This window comes from Lampetra fluviatilis, chromosome 2 (assembly GCF_964198595.1).
Source record: "Lampetra fluviatilis chromosome 2, kcLamFluv1.1, whole genome shotgun sequence".
NCBI classification, from domain to species: Eukaryota; Metazoa; Chordata; class Hyperoartia; order Petromyzontiformes; family Petromyzontidae; genus Lampetra; species Lampetra fluviatilis.
In genome coordinates, this window is record NC_136276.1 from 18,000,148 (window position 1) to 18,025,222 (window position 25,075).

At 42.9% G+C, this 25,075-nt stretch overlaps 1 protein-coding gene across 1 annotated transcript; it reads left to right on the forward strand.

Annotated features, from left to right (window-relative positions):
- Nucleotides 1-366: 366 nt before the first annotated feature.
- LOC144943722 (uncharacterized) lies at nucleotides 367-15,166 on the forward strand. The gene is made up of 8 exons (XM_078871501.1): nucleotides 367-516; nucleotides 1,607-1,807; nucleotides 2,471-2,607; nucleotides 6,098-6,364; nucleotides 6,910-7,704; nucleotides 8,185-8,350; nucleotides 8,710-8,923; nucleotides 11,536-15,166. The coding sequence occupies exons 2-8, from the start codon at nucleotides 1,610-1,612 to the stop codon at nucleotides 11,898-11,900; spliced, it is 2,142 nt and encodes a 713-aa protein (XP_078727627.1). The 5' UTR covers nucleotides 367-516; nucleotides 1,607-1,609; the 3' UTR covers nucleotides 11,901-15,166.
- Nucleotides 15,167-25,075: the final 9,909 nt, after the last annotated feature.

Genomic DNA, 25,075 nt, shown 5'->3' on the forward strand with positions numbered 1-25,075 from the left:
CCTTCTCCCCCACGCCCCTCGCCCACTCCCCTCCCCCACGCCCCCTCCCCACGACCTCACAACCCCTCTCCACCACCCCCTCTCCCCCACGACCCTCCCCCAGGCCCACACCCCTCTCCCCCACGCCCCCACCCCCTCTCCCCCTCTCTCACAGACCCCAACCCCCTCTCCTCCACGACCCCTCCCCCCCACCCCCTTTCCCCCACCCCCTTTCTACCACGCCCCCAAAACCACGCCCCCACCCCCTCTCCCCCACCCTCTCTCCCCCACGCCCCCACCCCCTATCCCCCGCAACTGTTTCCGGTCCTGCTCGCAAGTGGTCAATATGGCTGAGCTGTTCCCCAAGCTCCGTGTAAGACTCCGCGACCCCCGCGCGTTTCATGTCGACGGCCTCGGGGCGAGACGAGGCGCGGGTTTCCTCGGAAGCGGGGAGACGCCGGTTCCGCGGGGGAAAACGCGGGCGGGCCCTGGGCTCCCTACGGGCGCCTCGCGGAGTCGGTCCTATTCCACACTCAGGCGAGCGAGCGCCTCGATGTGGAAGTGGGCCCTCGTGGTCTTTGCCGCTGTTATTGTTTTTTTGATGTTATCGTGGTTGACGATCATTTAGAGGCGCGCCTTTATAAACTCGTTCGCGATGCACGATGCGTTTCGTGGTGGGCGAACGTTGCGCGCTCAAGTGTGTTTGGTTGAATCGTTTGGCGGGTTGATTGTTGCCATACGCCAACTTGGATACCACAGGGACAGTAATGAGGCCTACACTGTCGCTTTACCTCACCCACCCCGTGTCGCTCTCAGAGCTCGCATTTCCCTTCTCTCCCAATCTCATCCGCATCACTTTTCCATCTTCGTGATCTCCATATGTCCACGCTCACGTAAATTTTAATTTACCGTGTCATTCTATTTCTCCCCACAAAAATGTGAATTGCTATATGCGCATGCTTTCGGACGTGGGACAACATTGTGTACTGTATGCTTTGCATCTTGCGGTTTCGCTTTGTGCGCCCATGTTTTGGAACGCATACAGCGAGGGAAACCTATACTCTGCTGTCAGTCATCTGACTGGGTGAGAAAACCTGGTCCATGATTAATATCGTATTAGACTGACATTCCAAGTTATCCCCAACCTTGATGTTAAGCTTTCGTGACTGCAGGAATCCATACTCTGGTTCTTTCGGTAAAGTCACGTAGGTAGAAAAAATAATCTATTTTTTTCTATCTACGAAAAATAACCTATTTTTTTTTCTACCTACATGACTTTACCGAAGAAACCAAAGAGTATGTATTCCCATCCTATTTAACAAATTATAGTTTTATCCATAGACTAGTCTGCTATCAAAACTGTATTGGAATGAGTGTACAGTATTACTAATCTGGCTAAGGAAGCATCACGAAGCCTTTCTTTTCCGTGCAGAAGCCTTCTTTAAAGTATGACCTTATCACAAACTTTCAGAGTTTTGCTGATAGCTTTACTTTTTGGCCTCTGCTTGGCAACTGCATTTAAAATACCAAAAGTCTTCAATCCCCTCTCACTTGCCTTGCCTTCCCATAACTTTTTTATGTCAGTTTCGTTATCTAATACATTGCATGTGTTTCTGTTGATTTGAAGCCTATGCTTCCTGATGGCTTCAAGTACAAGGTGGTCAGTTATGAAGATGGTCCTGCTGAGCAATTTTGCTCAGAGTTGAGGGTGTCAATTGACAACAAAGACGCCACCTTGGATTGGATACGAAAGTTTGAAGCCACATCTATGGTGACCTGGAGGATTCGCCACACATTTCCTGAAAGTGGTCGTAAGAATATCTTTAAGGTACGCATTGTTCATCTCCACTAAGTTGAAAAAGTTAAACTATAAAAGTAACAATATTTTAACGAGGAATTTACATTTCCTATGAAACCAGAGAATGCCTGTGCATATGAGGAGATAACTCAAAAGTCCAAACCGACTCGTCAGAATAAAATTTGCTTGTCTGCCATCTCATAGTCTTATGAAATTGGTATGATCCACCGACTCTGTTTATATCTGAATTACATGCTTGTGTCTCCATGTCTGGTGTTGCAATCTTTGTTTTGCAACATGTACATCAAAACATAGTCCTTTAAAATAGTATACCAATTCTATGGCATGACAAGCACATCTCACCAATCGGTACACTTGGATATGTCCAGTGTTTAATGCACATGTGTTTACACCAGTCTTACACTCAAAAATGTAAAACAACTTTTTTAGGAACAATTACAGAATTGGACCAATATTAAAATACTGAATATAGAACTTATGACCATATTTGCATAGTGGTGATTGTTAATGTATGCAAAATGTGCTTTATGGTTGATTAGAAATGCCCATTTAAAGCTTCATCACATAAATATATAGTGCTGTTTATTATTGCTCATACAATAGTTTGCATTTTTAAATGTGCAATTGTTTTTTTCCACTTTGAAGCGGCTAAAACTTACAATTATATTTCAGAACAGTTATCGTTGCCAGCACAAGACTAATGTAAGGCGAAGCTTGGATGCCAAGAGGACTTACAGGACCAAAAACACCAACTGCCCTGCTGTGATGACCGTCATTCTGAAGCGCTTAATGGTGGTGGGAAAAAGCAGGTGAAGTGTTTTGAGGCTTTTATTTGCTACTAGCGGAAGTACCCGGCTTTGCCCGGGTGAAAAATATATTTCTTAAAAACATTACATATATATACACAGATACTAAGGTATTGTCAAAGCCAGGTGGGCTGTTTGTACATTTCTCCACCAACAAATATATAAGAGGCTTTCACAAGTCCAAAAAGTTGTAGAAAGTGTGGGGTAAATAGTTGATGTCAAAAGGTTTCCGAAAATTGCGGTCTCCCCCCCCCCCCTCAAAAAATATCTTACCCCTCGTAGGTATATATACTAACAACACCTTACATACAACAGAGGAAGTGGTATCTATTGACTCTGTAGTAGTATCTACTGACTGTACCGTAGTATCTACTGAGCCAGTAGTAGCTACTGACTGTGTAGTAGTATTTAGTGACTGTAATAACTACTGACCATAGTAGTATTTACTGGGCCTACAGTAGTATCTACCGACTATATACTCGTAACGACTAACTGTATAGTATCTGCTGACTCTATAGTTGTATCCACTGACTATAGTAGTAACTACAAAATCTATAGCAGTATCTACTCACTCTATAATAGTATCTACTGATTCTAGTAGCTACTCACCGTGGTAGTATGTACTGACTGTATAGTAGTATATACTGACTGTAGCAGAATTGACTGACTGTAGCGGTATATACTGACTGTTTTAGTATTTACTATAGCGGTATCTACCAACTCGATAGCAGTATCTACTATCGCTACAGCAGTGTATATCGACTGAGGTCGTACCTGCTATCACTACAGCAGTGCATACTGCTGTGTTGGTACCTGTTATGATGACAGCAGTGCATATTGTGGTGGAACCTGCTATGATTACAGCAGTGCATACTGCTGTGGTGGTATCTGCTATGATGAGAGGAGTACATATTGTGGTGGTGGTACCTGGTATGATAACAGCAGTGCATATTGACTGTACTCATCATTCACCCTCACCATTCACCACTCACAACTCACCCTTACCACTCATCCTCACCACTCACCACTCCCACTCACTATTCACCATTCACCCTCACAACTCACCACTCACCAACCTCCCTCACCAATCTCCCACACCACTCACCCTCACCACTCACCCTGACCACTCACCCTCACCACTCACCAATCACCACTCACCCTCACCACTCACCCTCACCACTAACCCTCACCACTCTCACTCACCACTCTCACTCACCACTCTCCCTCACCACTCACCACACTCTCACCATTCACCCTCACCATTCAGCCTCACCACTCACCCTCACCACTCACCCTCACCACTCACCGTCACAACCACCACTCACCCTCACCACTCAACTTCACCCTCACTACTCACCATTCATCCTCACCAATCACCACTGACCAATCACCACTCACCACTCTCCACTAACCCTCACCACTCAACCTCACCACTCACCCTCAAAACTAACCACTCTCTCACCACTCACCCTCACCACTCAGCACTCACCCTCACCACTCACCCTCACCACTCACCCTCACCACTCACCCCTCACCGCTCACCACTCACCCATCACCACTCACAACCGCCACTCACCCTCACCACTCACTCTTACCACTCACCCACACCACGCACCCTCACAACAACCACTCACCCTCACAACAACCACTCACCCTCACTACTCACCCTCACCACTCATCCTCACCAATCACACCCTCACCAATCACCACTCACCCTCACTGCTCACCACTCAACCTCACCACTCACGCTCACCCTCACCCCTCACTAATCACCACTAACAACCGCCACTCACCCTCACCAATCACCACTCACCCTCACCACTCACCCTCACCACTCTCCCTCACCACTCTCCCTCACCACTTTCCCTCACCACTCTCCCTCACCAGTCACGCTCACCACTCACCACTCACGCTCACCACTCACCCTCACTACTCACCCTAACCACTCACCCTCAACACTCACCACTCATCCTCACCAATCACACCCTCACCAATCACCACTCACCCTCACTGCTCACCCTCACCACTCACCCTAACCACTCACGCTCACCCTCACCACTCACCCCTCACTAATCACCACTCACAACCGCCACTCACCCTCACCACTCACCCTCACTACTCACCACTCATCCTCACCAATCACACCCTCAACAATCACCACTCACCCTCACCACTCACGCTCAACACTCACCCTCACCACTCATGCTCACCACTAACCCTCACCACTCACCCCTCACTAATCACCACTAACAACCGCCACTCACCCTCCCCACTCACCCTCACCAATCACCACTCACCCTCACCACTCAACCTCACCCTCACCACTCACCCACACCACCACCACTCTCCCCCTCACCACTCTCCCCCTCACCACTCTCCCCCTCACCACTCTCCCCCTCACCACTCTCCCCCTCACCACTCTCCCCCTCACCACTCTCCCCCTCACCACTCTCCCCCTCACCACATGTTAAGGGCGATCCTAAAGGAATCTACAACCTTCGATGATTCCTTTGCGCGATTCAAAGAATCGATTCCTGGCGCATAGGAGGTTTCCATTTTTAATTACAGAGTTTTATTTTCATTGGGATGTTATGTTTTAAAGTTTTCAGAAGATTTTAAATGTATTTTTCCCCCGGGCAACGCTGGGTATATCGAGTTTATACCACAAAGTCGACGCCTGACAGACTTGCGTGTCGAGGCCTAGTACCGTGCAGAGCCTCCGGCCTCGCCTAGATTGCCCACCCGGCTGAGGCTGGGTACTGGGGCCGTTAACCCCCCCCCCCCGCGCTACAATAATACTGTCTAATCGCTATAATTTTATTATCTACCGACCCTATAATAGTAATTGCACACATTGGGGTGGGGGGGAGTGAAGAGGACGTGAAACTTTGATGAATTTACCTCAGAGTCGCGTGTTAATGCGTGCGCATATTTTTTACGGGAATTAAAAATGGCGTCCACCCCGCACCGAAGTTGTTGCTACCCGTTGCCATGGGCAACCGCCGTGGTCCACGCCGGTCGGCGATATTAAATAAATAAATAAAGCGTTACATAAATAAATAAAGAGAAATCGCACTAAATCGATAATCGGGCCGATTTAAAGTTTAGAGACGAAAAATCGGAAATGCCTAAGTTTACCGCGGGGCCGGGGGCGTGCCCACCTGCAAAATTTAATCTCGGCGAACCCCACGGTCCGAGAGCTACATCCCCCGCAAGGGAGCGTACGCAGACGGACGGATAGACAGCCAGATAGACAGACAGATAGACAGACAGACAAAAAATGAATTATATAGGTTAGATTTTTCTAAAAATATATTAACCATTCAATTAAGTACTCCAACCCAGTGCCACCTTGCCAGATTTATTTATTTTCAATCAATATTTACGAATAAAGGTGCACATGTATAATAGTGGTTAATAGTTTAATGTGGATGTCTAGTACTGGGAAATTTGGACAAAGCGTTGTCTCTAATTGCCTAATTCTGTATTAAAGGTCCAAGGACAAGCTGTTGCCAGACTTTCCGCTGGTGGTGAAACTTACCTTCAAACACAACCACCCAATCAAGGCAGCAGACACCCTGAAATACCGGGACGTGGCAAAAGAAACTCGAGAGAAGTTGCTGAGGCTCTTCAAGTCAGGCTACACACCCTCGGTGGCACGCGACATGATGCAGGATGACCTACAGTTGGAGGCTGCCGATGAATACAGTCTCAAGGCATCTGACCGCTCGGTCTGCCCGGACATCAGCTTCTGCTTCAGGTGTCTGACACACGATGCTTTGTTAGGGGGAGGATGGTTACGTTTGTGTCTCATCTGAGTGTGAGGCTGTGCTTCTGTTTGCAGCGTGACTTCGTACAAAGTAGTATTTATTTTGTTAACCAAAAGGGTACTGCTCATTATTTTGGTAATGTAGAAAATCTTATTCGGTCTGTTATTTTGAAGTATATATGTACTGATTAAATACTTTCTTGTTTAGGCACATTGATTTGTTCCAGTTCATTACAAATGCAGTTTTCTAAACACCCTCCAATGTGCTTTCATGAGGCTCCTTATTTCATTGATCCGCTTTCAGTAACTGCCCTAGATATTCTGTTGTCCAGTTTCCCCTCTCTGACTTTATTTAATTGCATTATTAATAGGTGATGATTTTTAGAAAGCAATTCATAAACAGATCAATGTTAAGATTGTTTTGGAATCTTTGGGAAAATTAACTTTTTTATATTGAGACCTTTGTCATATTACTACATTGTACTAGCTATCAGTTGCTGTATCCATGCTCAAAAACATGCCATGTCTTTCCACAGTTTGTATTACCAATCATTCCAGAAGGTTCGCCGAATGAGCACCGGCAATGAAATGCTGCAGGATGTGTTGAGGCGTGCTGACGAGTACAACCAGGAGCTGGGCAAGGAGTGCGTCAGGATGCAGATGATCGGTGAGCAGAACTGTGTCATCGCCGTCTGCACTCCCTTCATGGCCCGCGTCCACACGTTGGCACAGGCAGCAGACGTGGCATTCGTTGACTCCCCGGGTGGAATGGATCGTCGTCACTGCAAGATCTTCATCTTCCTAGCGCACTCGCCCGTTGGTGGATTGCCCTTGGGCTGCCTCATTACAACCTCTGAGGCAGAGGAGGTCATCCTCACGGGCCTCAAGCTGCTTCAGTGCCTCTGGCCACCCAACGCATTCTGTGGGAGGGGCCCGTTTGTTGGGCCGCAGATTTTCATCGCCGACGACACCAAGGCGGAGATGAACGCGATTCGAGGCGCCTTCCCCGGCGTGCCGCTGCTGCTCAACATCTTCCATGTGCTGCAGGCGGCTTGGCGCTGGCTTTGGAACCGCATGGGTGAGGTCCCGATGGGGCATCGCTCTCAGCTCTTCTTCTGGGTGAAGCGTCTGATCCACGCCGAGACGATCAGTGACTTGACGGAGCAGCTGCAGCTAGCTCTGCAGTACCCACTAGTGGTGGAGCACACCAGATTCCAGCAGTACATCACCAAGCTGTTTGAATGGCAGAAGGAGTGGGTCCTGTGCTGCATCACTGGACTTCCATCACGTGAGGCAGCAATGAGAATCCTCAAAGACAAAGTACTCTACAGGTACAATCTATCAGTCTTTGACTTCATTGTATAGAGATGTATTTAATTATTTTGTGGAATTGTACCACATAGGGGTTTTGCCTGTCTCATTCCTTGTTTGTTATGTCTGGATGGGTGGGTTGACTACCTGGCCTAATAGGGGATTGCTCACTGTCCCAAGGTGTGAATTTTAGCTGAACATTTCAGTTAGTACAGGATTATATGCATTTGCGTTTTGTTTATAATAGCCTTTATATGAACTCAATGACATATCCATTTAAGATGTTTATTTTATTTGAATTTACAGGAAAGCACTTGATACCAAAAAGTGTATTATTACGTTTTAAATCAAAATTTGTTTTTAAACTTTTCTACTGTTAATACTATTGACAACAGTTTCATATCCAGTTCATTTCCACTTTTACGCTGGATCCAATATAATTTGCTGCTTTCTTTGAATTTCCTTCATTGATTGTAAATCTGTCTGACTTGTAACTGCAGGACCAGGTCCTTGAACCTGCCACAACTCCTGGACTTCACTGTGAATCGCATGAGCATGTACTACGAGAAGCGCATCTATGAGGTGTGCAACGGGCGCCTGGAGCATGCCGTCCTCAGCTGCTACGACCACCCAGGGGAGAGTCTGAGCATGGATTCAATTCTGCAGGCATGTTCAAACATCAGGACACATGTGAAAAAATAATGCCAGTTCAGAGCTGAACTCTTCACTAGTTATGCATTCTGGCAAGTGGTTCGAAGATATGTGATGTAATAATGTTCGACTTTTAATTAGGGTTACAAATCGTTGTTGGGTGGTGATTTCATGCCCGTCTTATAATCAGGGAGACGAAATGTTGTGCTGCATCCTTGCAATAGCTGTAATACCTGTGTAACTATTGAGACATGTATTTTGCTTGAACATTTATGAGAATGTATAGACTTGGTATATTGAACTAATAATAGATTAAACAAAAGTTATTAACATCGTAGGAAGTCAACGGTGTCATTATGTTTTATTATTTTTAGATCGGACCATCAGAGTTCCGCATGCCAAGCACCACCAAGCCCGATGTGACGTTTGTGGTGGATACAAGTGCCTCCTGCTGCAGCTGCAGTTCTGGCATCAGTGGCGGGCCTTGCAAACACCAGTATGCCGTCATGAAAAAGTTTGGCGTTCAGTGCCCCAGCTTCTTGTCTGTTTCAGCAGAAGCAAAGCAGCAGATCTACAGAATTGCCACTGGTACGTACTTGAAAGGTATATGAAGGGCAGTATTTAAGATTCAATTGACATTAACTTTGTTGGGTGACCAATCCATGTCAAATTATAGAGTTGGTACCATTGAGAATCCTGGCTTAGCATTCTACTCAGCTACCAGGTAGTGAGACCATGGGCTCATTGTATTGACTAAGATGTAAAAAAAGCCATTTAATACATTCTGAATTGGCTCTCTTTCTTATGCCAGCTTGTGGAGTTACCTTTTTGAAGACTAAATGGGCACTGGATTTGCCTGCGATTTAGTCTAATCAGCTGGGTGGCGCTGTTTGGGCTTTTGATATTACGCTGGCAAACAGTGCTAAATGCTGGAACTGTCATTGATTCTGAGCACTTTTTTTCTTCCCACCTATCTAAACTCTGTTGGACCTCATACCTTCATCTGTCAAACATCTCCCACATCCATCATTTCCTTACCCCAACTATTGCAACTCGCTCCCCTACAGCCTCCCAAATTACCTCATCTCCAGACTCCACATGATACAAATTGCTGCTTCCAGACCGGCACCCATTAACTACCCCACATGACAATACTTCAATCCCTCCACTGATATCCAATCCCGGATCAGGTTAAAATTAGTCCTCAAGATCCTTGTCCCTCTCCACCTCTGCCCTCATTTCACAGTACTCCCCTCTGTGTACTCTCCATTTTAGCAACCAAGGATTTATTTCGAAACCCCTCTCGTCAACCTTTAAATCAATTAGAGGTCGCTAATTTTTCCCTGATGTCACCATAGCCTGGAACTTCCTTCCCCCATTCCGTCTGGTGTTGACTCCCTGCATCTGTTTATGTCCAAGCTCAAGACCTTCCTTCTTCTCTCTGTGACTACCTCTCTTTTTAAAATATATATTCCCATCGTTTTTGTACATCTTCAAATGCTGTCACAGCTATATAATCCAAATTGTAATATAGGAAGGCTATAGTTTAAAATCCAGGTTAGGAGCTAACTCTACTTGTCATCCCTCAATGCCATTACAATCTTGTGGAAAGCAATAATTATATTTGTGGAAGTAAACATTTTTCATCTTATGGAAAAACCAGCCCCCACCATATGAATGTGGAATTTCATATTGTCCATTAGCTATTGGTATTGTTCATAAAAGCAGATAGTAACCTGATTTGAAAAGTTATGAATGCTTGTGATGTCACTTATAAGTTACTCCAGATGTTGCCCGGTTGCCTTAAGGAGATGCATGGTAAGAACCTGTTGGTTCGCTTTATGTATAGAGATTTATAATACAAATTGAACAAAAAATATGCTTTGTAGTTAACATAACTTTGCTAAAATATATGTGCTTAAATTAAACACTCCTATATTATCCTGATTGTCAACATCTATGATATCTCACTGCTGAATTGGTCTCAGTTTGACAAGTTTAAAACAGATGACAAGCACTCATAAGTAACATGTATTCTATATTCTTGCTATTTCAGACTAATTATTTTCTTGTAAAGTAGGAAAAAACGCAATTGTCTCGAGTACAATTGCATTATAAATCATGCAAATGGTCATCACTGGCATACCTAGCTTCCCTTTCATACAAAAAATAATTATTTAAAAGTGATTAGATAAATACAGCATTGCTTTCTTCAAAATTGTCAACTTATTTGAAATGTTTTAATGTGTTTTCTCATAACTTCAACATATCCCAGCATACTTCTATCTGTAGTGACGTGTAGCTAAATTTCATATTTATTGCTTTGTGCAGTGAGTATAAAAGTATTTTCCACATTAGAAATGTACACTGAAATAAATGTGCTCTAATGTGTTTTGCGAACACGTAAAATAGCAGATGGGCAACTGATGCACGTTGCCGCTTTTTCTACATGTGCTTAATGCACCCTGCAGACATGCTTTTAATGCATCAGCAGACTAATGCCTACTTACTGCCACAAACTGCTGATAGCAATTACAAAAAACTGAACAATTTAAAGTGAATGAGAGAGTTAAATATAATTGGTTTAGTATTGTAATAAAATCGGCAATCTGTGTTGGCAGGCAAATCATTCTGTTGAGTTGGAACAATGTATACATTTTTCAGTAACCTATTAGCACAATGATTATCCAAATTATAGGTTGAATATTGTACTTGTACAATTTGTCACATTCTGATCTACCTAACTCTTAGTTTTTTTTACCCTCTTATGCATGGGTATTCTGCATTCCCCAAATATATTCCTGTTCACAAAAAATGCTGAAGGAGACTGCTTGAACATCCAAAGGGCCATTTATGTTATGAAAGTGGTTCAAATATTCTCCACCAATTCGCAGTCCTGATTCACTGGTGCAGATTCCACATTCCTTTTTTGGTTGATTAGCCTCTGTAGTACTGCCACATTACTTCCTTCGCTCAACCCCAGAGTTGATGGGCCGAGTTGATCCTAAACTTTGATTTGAAGTGTATAGTCTTGCTCTGCCACATAATGACTGAACCATCATTATATGGTTGAAAACTCTGAATTGAAAATCAGGGTAACAAGCTTTGCATTTGTGTCCCCTACAATATCCTGTCCATTTAAACCTGCACAGCAACATACAATTGCCAATGACCTTTAATACCTTCTGTTGCTTGCGCAGGCTGTGCTGATGTACCGCTGGAGTGTTTCACGGTCCTGCAGTCGCCCACCACGTGCCACGTGGAAACGGAGACAGCAGCGTTCGCCGAGACTCCGGACGCTTCGCCCGTGGATGGCATCAGCGTGGTGGAGATAACCCAGCCGGCGAGCCCCACCGTCGTCACGGTGGCACACGGCGAGCTGCTGCAGTTGTGCTACCAGATGTTCCTGGAGAAGTCGGGCATCATGCTGCGAGATGATCCGGTGAACGGCGGCGCCGCCCTGCAAGTGTTCCTCGAGGGCCTCTCTAACATTCACACGGGCGCCGCCATGGTGTCCGCTCTGCGCAACTTTGGCAAATTCAGCGCCGATATGTCCCAGTGGTGAAAGCTTCGGCGCTCACCCCCCGCCCGCAGGTGTTGCGTGGTTTCAAGGGGGCTGGAGTGCGTCAGACTTCTGTCGAGTTGGGAAGAAGATGGAGAGCTCACAACGATATTAAAATACAAGCATGGCTTTTAGTCCGATCAATAATAAAATCTCTGCCGTGTTGATTATTTGGAAGGAAGTGCGGTTATTTGTAAGGATGACTTTTGTTATTGCCATGTTTTTTAGTTATAGCTAACAACCGTTTTTGTAATGGGTTTCATTTGCATTTTAAGTGCAAGTGAAAGCTCCAATAATGAGCTATGCTTTAGTGGTATAATTGCCTGGGTGTACAAGTTGAGTTTGCGTAGCAAAGTGCTATATATGTGCTGAAATTTGTAATAAGTCATTGCTCTGAAGCACTTGTAGATTCTATTCTGTATATGCATTGGCAAGATTATTACCTAATATGTAGCCTTCTAATTGTAGGTTAAAACATTGAGAACTGGAAATTAAAAGCAATGTAGAAGCAGGCTTCCTACCATGGCCCAGAATTTGTGGTGCTAAATTTTTCGTTATTTCTTTTGTTAGCAAGCCAAGATACTAGAAACAACTGATGCCTGTAGATTTTATTTTGCATAGAGCACTAGTAACTCGGCGAGTAGCCATGCATTGAATCCTTGATTAGAATTGGTTTTCGTTACGATGTATGCATCACATTGTGCATGAGAGAATCGGATTTAAATTTTATGCCAATTTACAAATGTTACTTTCAGGATAATGATGATAACAAAACTAAAGAGACAATAATGAAAATATAGATTATTGAATCACACAACAATTCTGAATCATGACGATTCATTACGTTTCTTGGTGGGGTCTGGGGTGGTTGAGTAAATTGTGACATGTATTTTGCTAACCCAGCACAACAGTACACATGTAATTAGCTAAGAGAAGCAACTCCAGAATGATGCCAGCTTTGTCTAATCAGGTGGGAACCCTGAGTGAGGGGGGCGATCTTGATACTTTAATACGGAGTACTAATATTCATCCTACCAGGTGATAATATGTAAACTAAAACAATTTAAACTATAAAACTTTTATTTTACCAGGTATAAGGTCAATTTTTCAGAAGTGACCTGACCACAAATGTTAACTCAACAAAGTGGCGTATGTGGAAATGTATACTCTTAAACTCATGTTTCCTAATGTGGAGAGAAATTTACACGACCACGTGGGGAACATGCAAACTCCAAATATATCGGCGTCGGGATTGAACTCACGACCTGTTTAGCAGGCGAGGTAGTTAATATCTCTCCAACATAGCACCCCATGTGGTGATAAGTACACTTAACTCGCAATCAAAAGGTTATGAGTACAAATCTTGGACAGAGGTTGACCTCGCCTATCCCTCAGGGATCATTAAAATCAGTAAATTTAGCATGGATTACATTTGTCAATCAGGACAATCTTTAACGCTGGTTGTAACGACATGGCACCCTTTCATAAAGTACTGTTCAGCACCCTTGTAATGGCCTGCCATATTGCGGCGCTACAGATATGCTTACTGCACGATGTACTACTGTGCAAATGGCTCCCTTACAATTTGGGCAAACCAGTATTCTGTCGGTTAAGTCACGTCTAAAGATAAAATAATAAATTAAATTAAATAATAGAATACGACGTTTCGATTGCAACACAAGCAATCATCATCAGGTATAATGAAATAGCGACATAAAATCTAACCAGAAAACTATAGACAGACATATTAGCAGACAGATATCACCAAGATACATTACCTGTGTTGCTCTCTCTATGTATCTTGGTGATATCTGTCTGCTATGTCTGTCTATAGTTTTCTGGTTAGATTTTATGTCGCTATTTCATTATACCTGATGATGATTGCTTGTGTTGCAATCGAAACGTCGTATTCTATTATTTAATTTAATTTATTATTTTATCTTTAGACGTGACTTAACCGAAAGAAACAAATAATAATTCCTGCAGTCACGAAAGTTCTAAAATTAAGATTCAGTATTCTGTCATCAAATGCTAACCTATTATTAAGTGCGTACATCTTAAAACTTCCCTTTTCCAAATGTGTGGAATGGTCATGTTAGCATCATTTTTTTTTATTTGTGATGTAGGGCAATATTAATTTATACTGCTATAGGATTTTTTTTGCTGGTGTTCTATTACCAACTCTACTTATAGGAATACCCCTCAATATTATAAGAAGTCAATGTTTTATCACTCTTGGATCGTATGTTAAATAATGAAAAAGTCTGGTTGCCTAATCAAGAGTAACAATTATTAAACGTAGCATTTGTGAGTAATATGTTGGGCTATTTGCCATGTAGGTTTGTTTTTTCTGGACTTCAAAAGCTTTGATAAACTTAAGGTTGATACAATCCAATACATGTACAGCATCAGAAACAATAGTGCAAAAAAAAGTTCTACTTGTGTAAAATGCCATTTTTATTGTACTATTCTTGGAATAAAAGGTTTCAAGTTCCATATATGCTGAAATGCTCTTGAACTGCTTGTACAGGTGACCTATATTGAAGTTTACCTATAATTAATTGACATTAGCCCAGAACGTACCTAACAAATACAAGTCAATTTTAAATACATTTAATAAGCAGCATTTGTAATGGGCATTTAGATGTTCAAGTGCTGATGAAAGCATGTGTTCATCAATTCCCCTTGACAGCATGCTTTTGTCACTTGGTAAAGCTACAACAACAAAAAATTGCAGTTTTAAGAGATTCATATTCGGGCTATGTTTGTATCTACAAAGATTGTGGTGTTGAAGATGGAGTAGAACTACGTAGTTGGTAACCTGTTGTAGGTAATCTTCAAAATGCTCACCTTGTGCATTCATAATTTATTTTTATCCTCATTCTCCCCTGCTTAAGAGTTCCTGGTTTGTGTTAAATTTAAGTTTCAAACCACAAAGTGGCTCGTTCTCTTAGTCCTGCATGTCATTTGTGGGACATCAGTGGTGGTCTTAAATTGTGTGTGCAAACTAAGGTAGTCAAGCTGTTATTAATCATACTATAAATGAGTGCTTACGTTTTTGCATTGTACAATTTACAAAAAGCAGTTCCAAATTGATGAATATCTGATTGCATCACATTTGTTTGCAGAAAGGCTTATCCAATGCAAAGTGTAAATTGTAAATATATATTGTATTTTTATTATCGCTTCCACGAATACCGCTTGTCAAATTACTCACATCCCACTGGATTTTGTGTTTTTCTTAAGGAAAATAAAATATTGTCTTCATATTTTTGTTGGTTATTGTCAAAAAATCTCTTGAATTTTAAAATTGTCATTTTCCAAGGTTCATTGGAAGAGTAAAATACACTCCATTGTAGCTAATGTGAACGGACATTTCAAACATCAAATATTTTGAATGCATTTTTGCCACTTTTATTTACTTATAAATTGCATTATTATTTAATGATACATTTATCACCCTTTATCACAGGTATTACATGTAGCTTGTGGTGAAGGCCTCAAGAACCTGAGGCATTTAGATTCCTTTTCCCCTCTGCTTTTTGAGCAATTTAAATAATGCTGAATTGCAAACTAGCAGGAAGAAGTCGTACAGCACACAATACACAATGGTTTGCGATGCTCATGAGTAACAAATGACAAGCATTGTGGTTACGCTGTGGCACATATAAATGTGTTTTGTTTCATGAGGATAGTGCAGCTGTAAAAAGTGAAGCCATAAGGACAGCAACGCATTTACTTCCCGATCCAGCCTGGCTGTGACCCAGTTCAGTCCGTTTTAGGAACTGACGCATTGCTGCCTTAACACGAAATGGAACGTGGGTTTAACATTCCGTTCCGAACCCTGATCTTCAAAGATCATGTTGGTGAGCCTGATAATATTAGTTCACTCAAAATTATTATAAAATCTTCAAAATTCCTCAATTGCAATTTATATGTTTGTCACGTCATTAAACTTGTATACAGTTCATCGAATATTATGACTTATGAAACATTTCAATTGACAGGTCAGTTATTCTCCCACATGTGTCGTGAGTCCAACCGAGTTCCAGACGTTCTTCCTTTTATAGGCAACACATTTATTTGTAACACCGTAACACAAAGGGGTAACTGCCCCTTTACCAGATACAACCTAGGGTGGTGACCACCCAGCTAACTACACAGGGGAGTTCCTGATACGAAGGGTCGGACCCTCGGTTTCTGACCACGTGGTCCCTTGTAGGATGAAGCACTTCCAGCTTGAGACGCAGAGCTTCCAGCTTGTAGAACGAAGAGACCCCGACCCCTCTCAGGTCCCGCCTTATATCCCTCTACGGTCGGGGCCGCTCCGCCTTCGGCCCCGCCCACCTCGAACATTCTCGTTCCCTCCCGATCCCTCTCAAGAGCCCTCCCTGGACACGTGATCACCCACGAGTCTCCCCACCTGGGGCCCCCTGTGTGGACATTCCCGATCACGTGTCTACGGGGTCAACCAGAGTGCCACGGCCCGGGGCAACCCTGCCCCTGGGCTGACACTCACCCTCGACCCCTCGGGGGAGCCCCCACCGCACGCTGTGCGTGGTGCCAGCACTATCCCAGTGCTCGTCAAGCCCCGCTAGGGCTGGTTTTACACACAGCCACCCACGCGGTGCTGTCCACGATGTAGGAACATTTAACGGCACGACCCTTCCGGGCCGGCACCATACAGTGACATCCCCAATGTCACTAAACTTGTCTGCAACATAACAGAGCCCCCTTATTTTTGTAAAAAAAAATCCGAGCATATACCAATTTGTACAACGTACATTTTACACAAGCTACGTAATGGTGTCCCGGAATTTAATTTAATTGCATGTCGGCTATGGATACAAAACAACGTTTCCTATCCGGTTAAAATTGAGCCCAATAAGATTTTTATACTACGCATCAAGCATTGAATTCCTCTTTTCATAGTGCCTGCCCATTGCTGCCTATCCACTGTTTGGTGAAGTGACCAAGAATGAACGACTGCCGATCATGAGAATATGTGCTGGCCTATGTTAGTCACGATCTGATATGGTCATGCTATGTTTGGTGAGGGACCGGAGGGTCAGAAATGCGGCGAGTTTGTGTTCACGTGACCAGAGCTGGCTTTTTCAGGTTTGGCCACACAATGCCTTTGTACCTATGACACTGCAACCAACCTCCCCTTATAAAAACCCGGCAATATTCTCATAATTTTGCATCTGTGGAGAGACTTCTATCTAAAACTTAAAACGGTATTCAAAATTGTACACTTTGTTCCGCTTTATTTTAAATGCTAAGCTGCGAAAATAAATGAAGTGATCCTGAGTATTTTGCTCGTCATGTACATTTGGTATAAACGTGTGAAATATTCAAGCTTCATTTTTTTTTCAACCCATAAATTGTGGGTTTTAACCGTGAAATCAACACACAGAGGTGCTTCCAACACCTCTTTCCATTCAATTCCCTTGAGAAAGTCCCTGGGCTGATAACCTTAAACCTAACTTTAGGTATATGGTGGTCATTTTACATGTTGAGCAGATTACATTATTAGCTAGCAGTGTTTACGTATCCCGTTTGATTCATTTTGTATGCTGAGGATATGACCGACCTTTTAAAATTATGTTACTTAATACAATTAACAGATCACTCATTTTTACGGCTAAGTGGTATTGTCTAGTTTTGTCACCTTTGTGGTAGTGTTGTGACTATTCAATTTACTCTTCATCCCTGTACACTAGAGGCAACCAATGTTGACATCCCACAAATTGGTACCCACTTTATTAACTCCAGAGGGATGATGGGCTGTTAAGTCTACCTATGGTGAGGACTTGAAATTCAACCTTCAAATACAATGCAGGTTGTATGGCTCGTGCAGTGTGACTGCATGTCAGCTTGAGTGTCATATGATCTGGGTTCAGGCAGGCTGCACAGCTTATAATCATGTGATGTTCTCACGGTTGCACATGCTGGTTGAGCATATTGTGTTTCACCTGTTTGAATGACCTTAGGTGTGTATCACACTCATGCCGCATCACGCTGAGACCACTATACTCTAGAGCAAAGTAAAAATGTGCAACACAATGTATGCATTTCGTGTCTCCTGCAAGGTTCTATAATAAGATAAGTGTGTCTGTTCTCATACATAGCAACAATACCAGCATCTTAACCTAATCTTAGATATGCTACGATACAACTTGAAATACCGTGCCCTATTAGTGCGTGTATTGTTATTATCATTAAAAGCTATCTCCAAGCTCAATAAGGCATTGTTGGTGGCACTAAGGCAGTTGTGGTAATTTCCACATTCCTACGACATTGGCCAGTCTATCCCAAAAATGACCACACTTGACTTTTCACAGAAAAGGTACTCGCTTTATTGGCCAAGGATAAATTATATAGGTGTCATCGATTCCCCACTGGGATTTTAAATATAAAAAAAATGCCAATCTTAAGCTTAAACCACTGCAACGGCAGATTATTCTATCAAAACTGCTACCCATCAAGTGTAATTAAATACACCACCTGTGACCCTATACGATTGTCAACTCGAACGTATGTCATGTCATGCCATTTTCATGCAGTATATCAAAACATGGCATTGAAAAAAGGTTATTGTAAGTGTTCAAATTTTTAAAAACATGTTCCATATATAGAAAATATTTTTTTTATAACAGCAATTAATGTTATTAAATGCACTACAGTAAATGTATATAGTATCGCTCATATTGCACTGACATAACCATTTGATTTGAGAGGGTATTTTATCAAACACATTCTTATTATTCTACGAGTTGAATAGACATTTTGTGTATTATAATATTAAACACATTGGTAGACACTGGGTATAATGAGAGAAGTCACATTCATACATTACTCTGTTAGCCATATACATTTGCAGACGGATTGGTAAAGTGCGTTTTACATGACATCATGCCACACATGTGGCTTCCTCTGTTTCCATACACTTTAAATGATTAATAAACACAGGTTTTTGCGTAGTCACTATAATGAAGAACACGGTATGTCCCCCCTGGTCTGTTTGCCCCCAGATGCTAAAATCATCACAGAGGCTACACAACAACATGGTCAAACACGAGTTTTGTTAAAAATATGTAGCACGGGTCAAGGGCCAAAGCTACACCCTACCCCGAAGGTCTAATAACTTTGAAGACAAATAAACACTTTTGACCTGTTTACTCCCAAGGCAAGTGTAATCTTCTAAGGGAATAATGGATTCCATGACCTTAATTGTAGTAATTATGATCGCGTCGTGTAGCCGTTGAGGTTGTGGGTCTTCCCGACACTATAATAAAAGTTATAAATAACCATAGCCCACAGCATTCTCCCCGACCAAATTTTTTCGTGAGAACAGCCACCGTTTAAAATTTCCAAGACATTTTGGAGGCTAATGTTTATAATGCAATTGAAGTCTATTGCAAATATATATGTACGTGGTGTATACTGCAAACCAAAACTAATCACGAGCGACTAAGTAACTTTAAAGGAAGCCGGATAGCAGTTCAACATATAGTTTATTCGGAATGTAACAATTGATGAATTAAAAGTTAATGGCTTATTACTCTCACGATGCATAGATACATTGTGCAAGAATCAATTCACCAATATATGTCATATGTAATTGGTCGATGTGTAGTGAGTCCAACTAAGTCGCAGACGTTATTCTTTAGAGGCAACACATTTGTGTGTAACATCAACACGTAACACAAAGGGGTAACTGCCACTTCACCAGATACAGCCTAGGGTGGTGGCCACCCAGCTAACTACCCTATACGGAGTTACAGCTACAAAGGGTCTGATCCTCACTCGAGTCCCGACCACGTGTTGATGCCTGTAAAGCTTCCAGCTTGTAGGACGTAGAGCTCCAGCTTGTAGAATGCAGCGACCCCGGTCCCTCTCAGGGACCCACCTTATATCCCCCCACGGGTCGGGGCCGCTCCGCCCTCGGCCCCGCCTGCCTTCTCGAGCATTCCAGCTCTCTCTCGATCCCTCTCGAGAGCTCTCCACGAACACGTGATTGCCCTCAAGTACCCCCATCTGGGGGCCTCTCTATGGACACTCCAGATTACGTGTCCACGGTGTCAACCAGAGTGCCATGGCCCGGGGCAACCCTGCCCCTGTGGGAGCCCGCACTACACGCTATGCGTAGGCCTCGGCAAGGTAAGGTAATTTACCCTCTTTACCGGGTATAAGGGTAAAGGTAAAGGGTAAAGGTGTTGACATGCCAAGGGGTAAGGTAAAGGGTAGGGTAAAGGTCGCGTGGAAAATTACCAGGTAGGGTAAAGGTAGCGCGAAGTATTACCCGGTAAATACCTTGTTTACCGCTCGCTAAAAGCTTTGTGGCGCAGTCCGTGGCCTCCATTTAAAATTGGAATCATCGAGAGTATTCCATATGAATAAAGCGCTCTACCTAGAATTTACCTGTTATAAACCTTTTTCATGTGTAGTACCCCAGTAGTTACCCTGTGATCGGGTAATTTGTATGTGGTAAGGGTAAAAGGTAGGGTAAAGGTAGGCTCGTTGCTTTTGACCTTTTACCTTACCTTGCTAAAGGGTAAAATGTAAGGGTAGAGTGATTGAATTGTGGTAAGGTAAAAGGTACCTTACTTTGCCGAGGCCGAGCATTGCGTGGTACTAAACCCACCTACAGGGTGCACGCGATGACGGTGCATCACGTGCCGTGGCCCTCTCAGGCCGCCACCATACAGTGACATCCCCGATGTCACTACACATGTAAACGCTGCAGCCACGAGATATTCTGCTTGCACTACGATTACAAAACAACAATTGGTGCAACGCATTGGTGGCGTAAGAGCCTTCTGCTGGTGGCTGTGGTGGCATGAGCAATGTCAGCGGCAAAAGCTACATTTTCCATCATCATGATCCTTTGCGTTTTATCATCATCAAGCCATTTATCCACAGCTGGAGGAAGACCTCCCCACGCCATTGCCATGTCTCATGATTGGGCTATACCACAATCTCACTTGTGCACGTGCGTTCTTCCCTCCATTTCCTTAATGGGCATCGTCGTCCATCACCCATCATCCATTCCTTTTAGTATCCTGCCCAAGCACATAAGCGAGTGTGTGTCCGCGCGTGGGCAATTGTTGTTGTTGATTAATGTTGGAATGTAAAAGAAAAAGCATGCGTGCATGTCTGTGCAAGAACATCAAATTAGCTCCCGTGTGGTATGTGTGGGAGAGCATTTGAGTGTGGGAAATTGTTGTATTGTTATTTAATTATTTTCGAGCATAGGGTCCATCACCAGTCACAGTAAGGTTAATTATTCCTTGCAGGAAAGACGTTAATCTATAATGTCAATATCCAAATTGGGGAGCTCTTAATTAAATTCCTTTCATTGGTTTTTATCAATACTTACGCACCAAATGAGATTAGTTGCCAAGGTATGGGCAGTTAAAGACACGTTCCAGAGGATAGACCAGACACTTTCAATTTAACATTGTGTCGACATGAAAGAATGTTGGATTACACGGCAAATTGAGAATGTTATCCGGTTAGCCTAGTCCTCGAGCTAGCTGTCACTGCTACTTAGCCTAAAGTGGGGAGATCCAAGCATAATTCAGTACTGCGCTATATTATCCTCTGTGTGAGCAATTTTGCTGTGCGTGGCATATCCCTGCAGTGAGTTTGTATTGGTCTTGGATTCTACTTGCATTACTTGTTTCCCATGGGCATTGCGTAACACCCATGATCTGGCGATTTTAAAAAGAATGCTTTCGGTTATACACTTTTGTACCTCTCCACGCTGCAATTTTCAATCTTTACACGAATGCATTTGTTTATTGGTGTAGATCTGGGGCGAATATGAAGTGGTGCAAAGAATATCCTTCAAAAGCCACTGCTTGACAGCCCTATTATGTCCGGAGGAGCTGGAGGGGGACTGATCCCTTGCTGAAGACTCAGCCCTCTCCCTTCTAAATTCTTATCGTGAAGTCTAAACATGTTGGTAGAATAACATCAGTGGGGAATTAAGTAACAGACGTCACAGTATGCTAGACAAAAGCAGATAATAATAATAATGACTAATTCTGTTTCGCAATCAACAATTGTTTATTGTCGTATTTTTTTCTAAATTGATTGTGTTGTGCCACCACAGCAGCAAAAACAAAACTGCCCCATTCCACTTTTTGGGAATTCACGCACCCCAAATTCCGTACAAAAACTACATGCGTGCCTTTGATTATCGCATCGTGTAGAGCTCGTCGAGAGGAATAGATTGCCGTATCGTTCGCCTTCAACAGACATAAAATGACGTCGCAACGTAGTTTATGCGATAGCCGGGGGCTTATGGGACCCCGGGGTCCCGCCATAATGTTCAATTGCTGAATCGGCCAAAGGGCGCAGGGTTGCGGTGGAGTCAACGATGGTGGCGAATTGCCAGAAATCTGCGTTTATCTTCCTTAAATAATTGTAAATTAGCAAGTTAAATACAAACAGCTTCCGTTTTCTTAATCCTTTAATGCTCGCCTAGAACACTTTTGGAGGCGCAATGATGACATCGCCGTGTGAACGGCTGGCGTTTGTGAGCGCAGGTGGGTCCCATTGTGTTGTTAATCGCACCCCAAACGTCAAGCATATAATGAGCAGCACCATTGGCCATGCAGTGTGCCAATTTAGACCATCAACCTGCTGCAAATATATTATCAGATACATTAGCAAAACATTTTTTCAGGTTATGCTGTTTTTAGCCTAAAAAAACCAGGTCAAATTGCATTGTACTGTACAAGCAAATATAATTGATCTCCTGTACTGTATTTGTATCTATGTGCATATTACAAACATGTGTAATATTGTATCCAATAGTCCACTGCTAATTACACATTATAAACTGCTCATATGCAGAGGATTAGAACGTGTTGAGTAATTTTGAGGAAGCACATTTTTAAAGCGGGCCTATGTCACAATATATTCCCTTCTGTCTCAGGGTCGTTGTCTGAAATGTTTGCCTGTCTTTTACATCACAATAGTGGCAAAATATTTTAAGAAAGTCGGATTGATTCCCCTGTGCTAATGTGACCAGCTTTGTGAATTTACACACGAATTAATATCAATTATTAAAAGTCAGCAGCTCCATTAAATAGTTTAGCTTGGCATTTTTCAATTGATTTGTGGAAACTTACAATAAAATATCCAGTAGGGTATGACATAACACTTGTTATATACATTAATGAACAATTAACTCCAATGAAAACAGTTTGAATAATTAACAATCTGTATGTTGTATTACTAGCAGGGAGAGGCGAGGGGTTATCGACCGAGAAGGAATGATGACCGGTGGCCGAAAATAACGACAAATAAGTGGCAGCCAGGGAAGGAATTCACCCGAGAGGGCATGCGCCATGGAGACGGAGTGATGAAATATACCAGTGTGCAAGTACCAGGGGGATTGTTACATTGCTGAACCCAGGGAGATAGCGGCGGCTTGGGTAGGCCTTCATCCAGCAGTAGAGTTAACTTGGTTTATGATGACAATGACTGGGGGGTGGGCATGATTATGTAGGGAGAGGGATGGGGAAGATTTGAGTCAGAGGGCAAAGTGGGGGTTTGGATGCGGGGCAGGTGGTGGGGAAGGGGCACAGCGCTGTGGGGGAGGGTCGAGGTTGCCATTGATGGCTCCAAGTAGAGGAGCCACCAAACGCTCTCACATATATAAACAACGTACAACATATTCTTACAACATACTTGGCAAGTTTGAATTTGAAATACTGAAGACAAAATGGTTAACAAAACACGATTTACAAAAACAAATTGTCACCAAAAATATATCCCAACATTTTAACTACGAGATTAAAGCCGTCTTATCTCCATGGCCATATTGCCAATCAGTTCATTTGGACAGCTGGGTTCATTGCATTGATCCACGATGACCTCTGCGTACGACCTCACCCCAAGTCTCATTGATAGGAGCAGGCGCGGAGTATTTGGTGTGATTTGTGGATCCAGAATAGGCGAGGGTGAATGCAAGGTATCGACCATGTTGGTGAGGGATGGCCGCTTGATGTGCTGTCAATGGTGAGCTTCAGGGCCTCATGAGCAGATACATTCATGGGCACCATGTGTCCAAAGAGCGTGAGTCGTCAATGTGTGATACTTGAAATTCGTGTTACATACAACTTTACATCTTCAATAATATCTACGACATGCATTTTATTACACGTGACTCGTATTATACATATCCACAATTTATAAATGAAAAATATTATCCTCAAACAAATTATTCCGATTGCTGCATCGACAATTATCACAGGGAAGAATAACCTGAAAGCAGCAAAAAATTATATTATTTACATGTTTATGTGCAGATAAGTTACTGTGAGAAGTGGTATCGTGGAAAAGCTTAATTCGCATAAAATACATCCTAATATCCGTATTCATCTGTGGATAAAGCACCCACATATGGTCTCCCAGAAGCACTAACTTCATCCACAAATTCAAGTTTTTTCATGGATAACAGCCTATCCATGCACAACTTGCAGATGCCAAGAGCTATTTTCAAAGCTAATAGAATCCACAAATACTGCACTCCTTATCAATGTGGATAAAAATGAGTGTTTTAAACTACGTATGCAGTAAAGCATTTAAAACATATAAACATAACATACATTAAAATTGACTTGCAATACACTTGACTCATCTTGCTCGTTGGCGCTGCTGGCTGCGAAACTAAATTGGCACCACACCTCGTGCCATCGGAGATAACAGTTGAGCTTCGTTCTGCATGAGTGACTTTTTACCAGCCGGTTAGCGTATAAGCTCCCTTGGATCCAGTGGCCTTATGTAAGAAGCTTAAAGGCTCACTGGAAAACTAGATTAAAACCCAGTGGACAGAATCAACTGATTAGGCAGATCTCTGTGGATTTGAAAATAAATTCGTTTGTGGTAATATAGGTGTGTCCATTCAAGCCTGTTATATCGTATTCACCAGTCCAGTTTACAGCAGGCTTGGCACATCTGCCACATCCTTCCTCTCATTACCACCCGCATGCTATTAGCGTGGGGGTGGGGGAGATGGGGAAGGTGTCATGTCGACATTGCGGAAAATATACACGGTGGTCCAGATGTCTTGTGACCCGAATTTCAATCTCTACAACTTAATAATTTTTAAAGTAAGATTTATTTAAAACAGAAGTGAATATGCAAAGGAAAAATACAAT

Bases quoted from the DNA above. Each gene is read 5' to 3' on its own strand.
- LOC144943722 (XM_078871501.1), top strand. From the start codon at position 1,610: ATGCTTCCTGATGGCTTCAAGTACAAGGTGGTCAGTTATGAAGATGGT. The intron at 2,608-6,097 runs GTGAAGTGTTTT...TCTGTATTAAAG, and splicing joins ATGGTGGTGGGAAAAAGCAG to GTCCAAGGACAAGCTGTTGC. The intron at 8,351-8,709 runs GCATGTTCAAAC...TATTATTTTTAG, and splicing joins GCATGGATTCAATTCTGCAG to ATCGGACCATCAGAGTTCCG.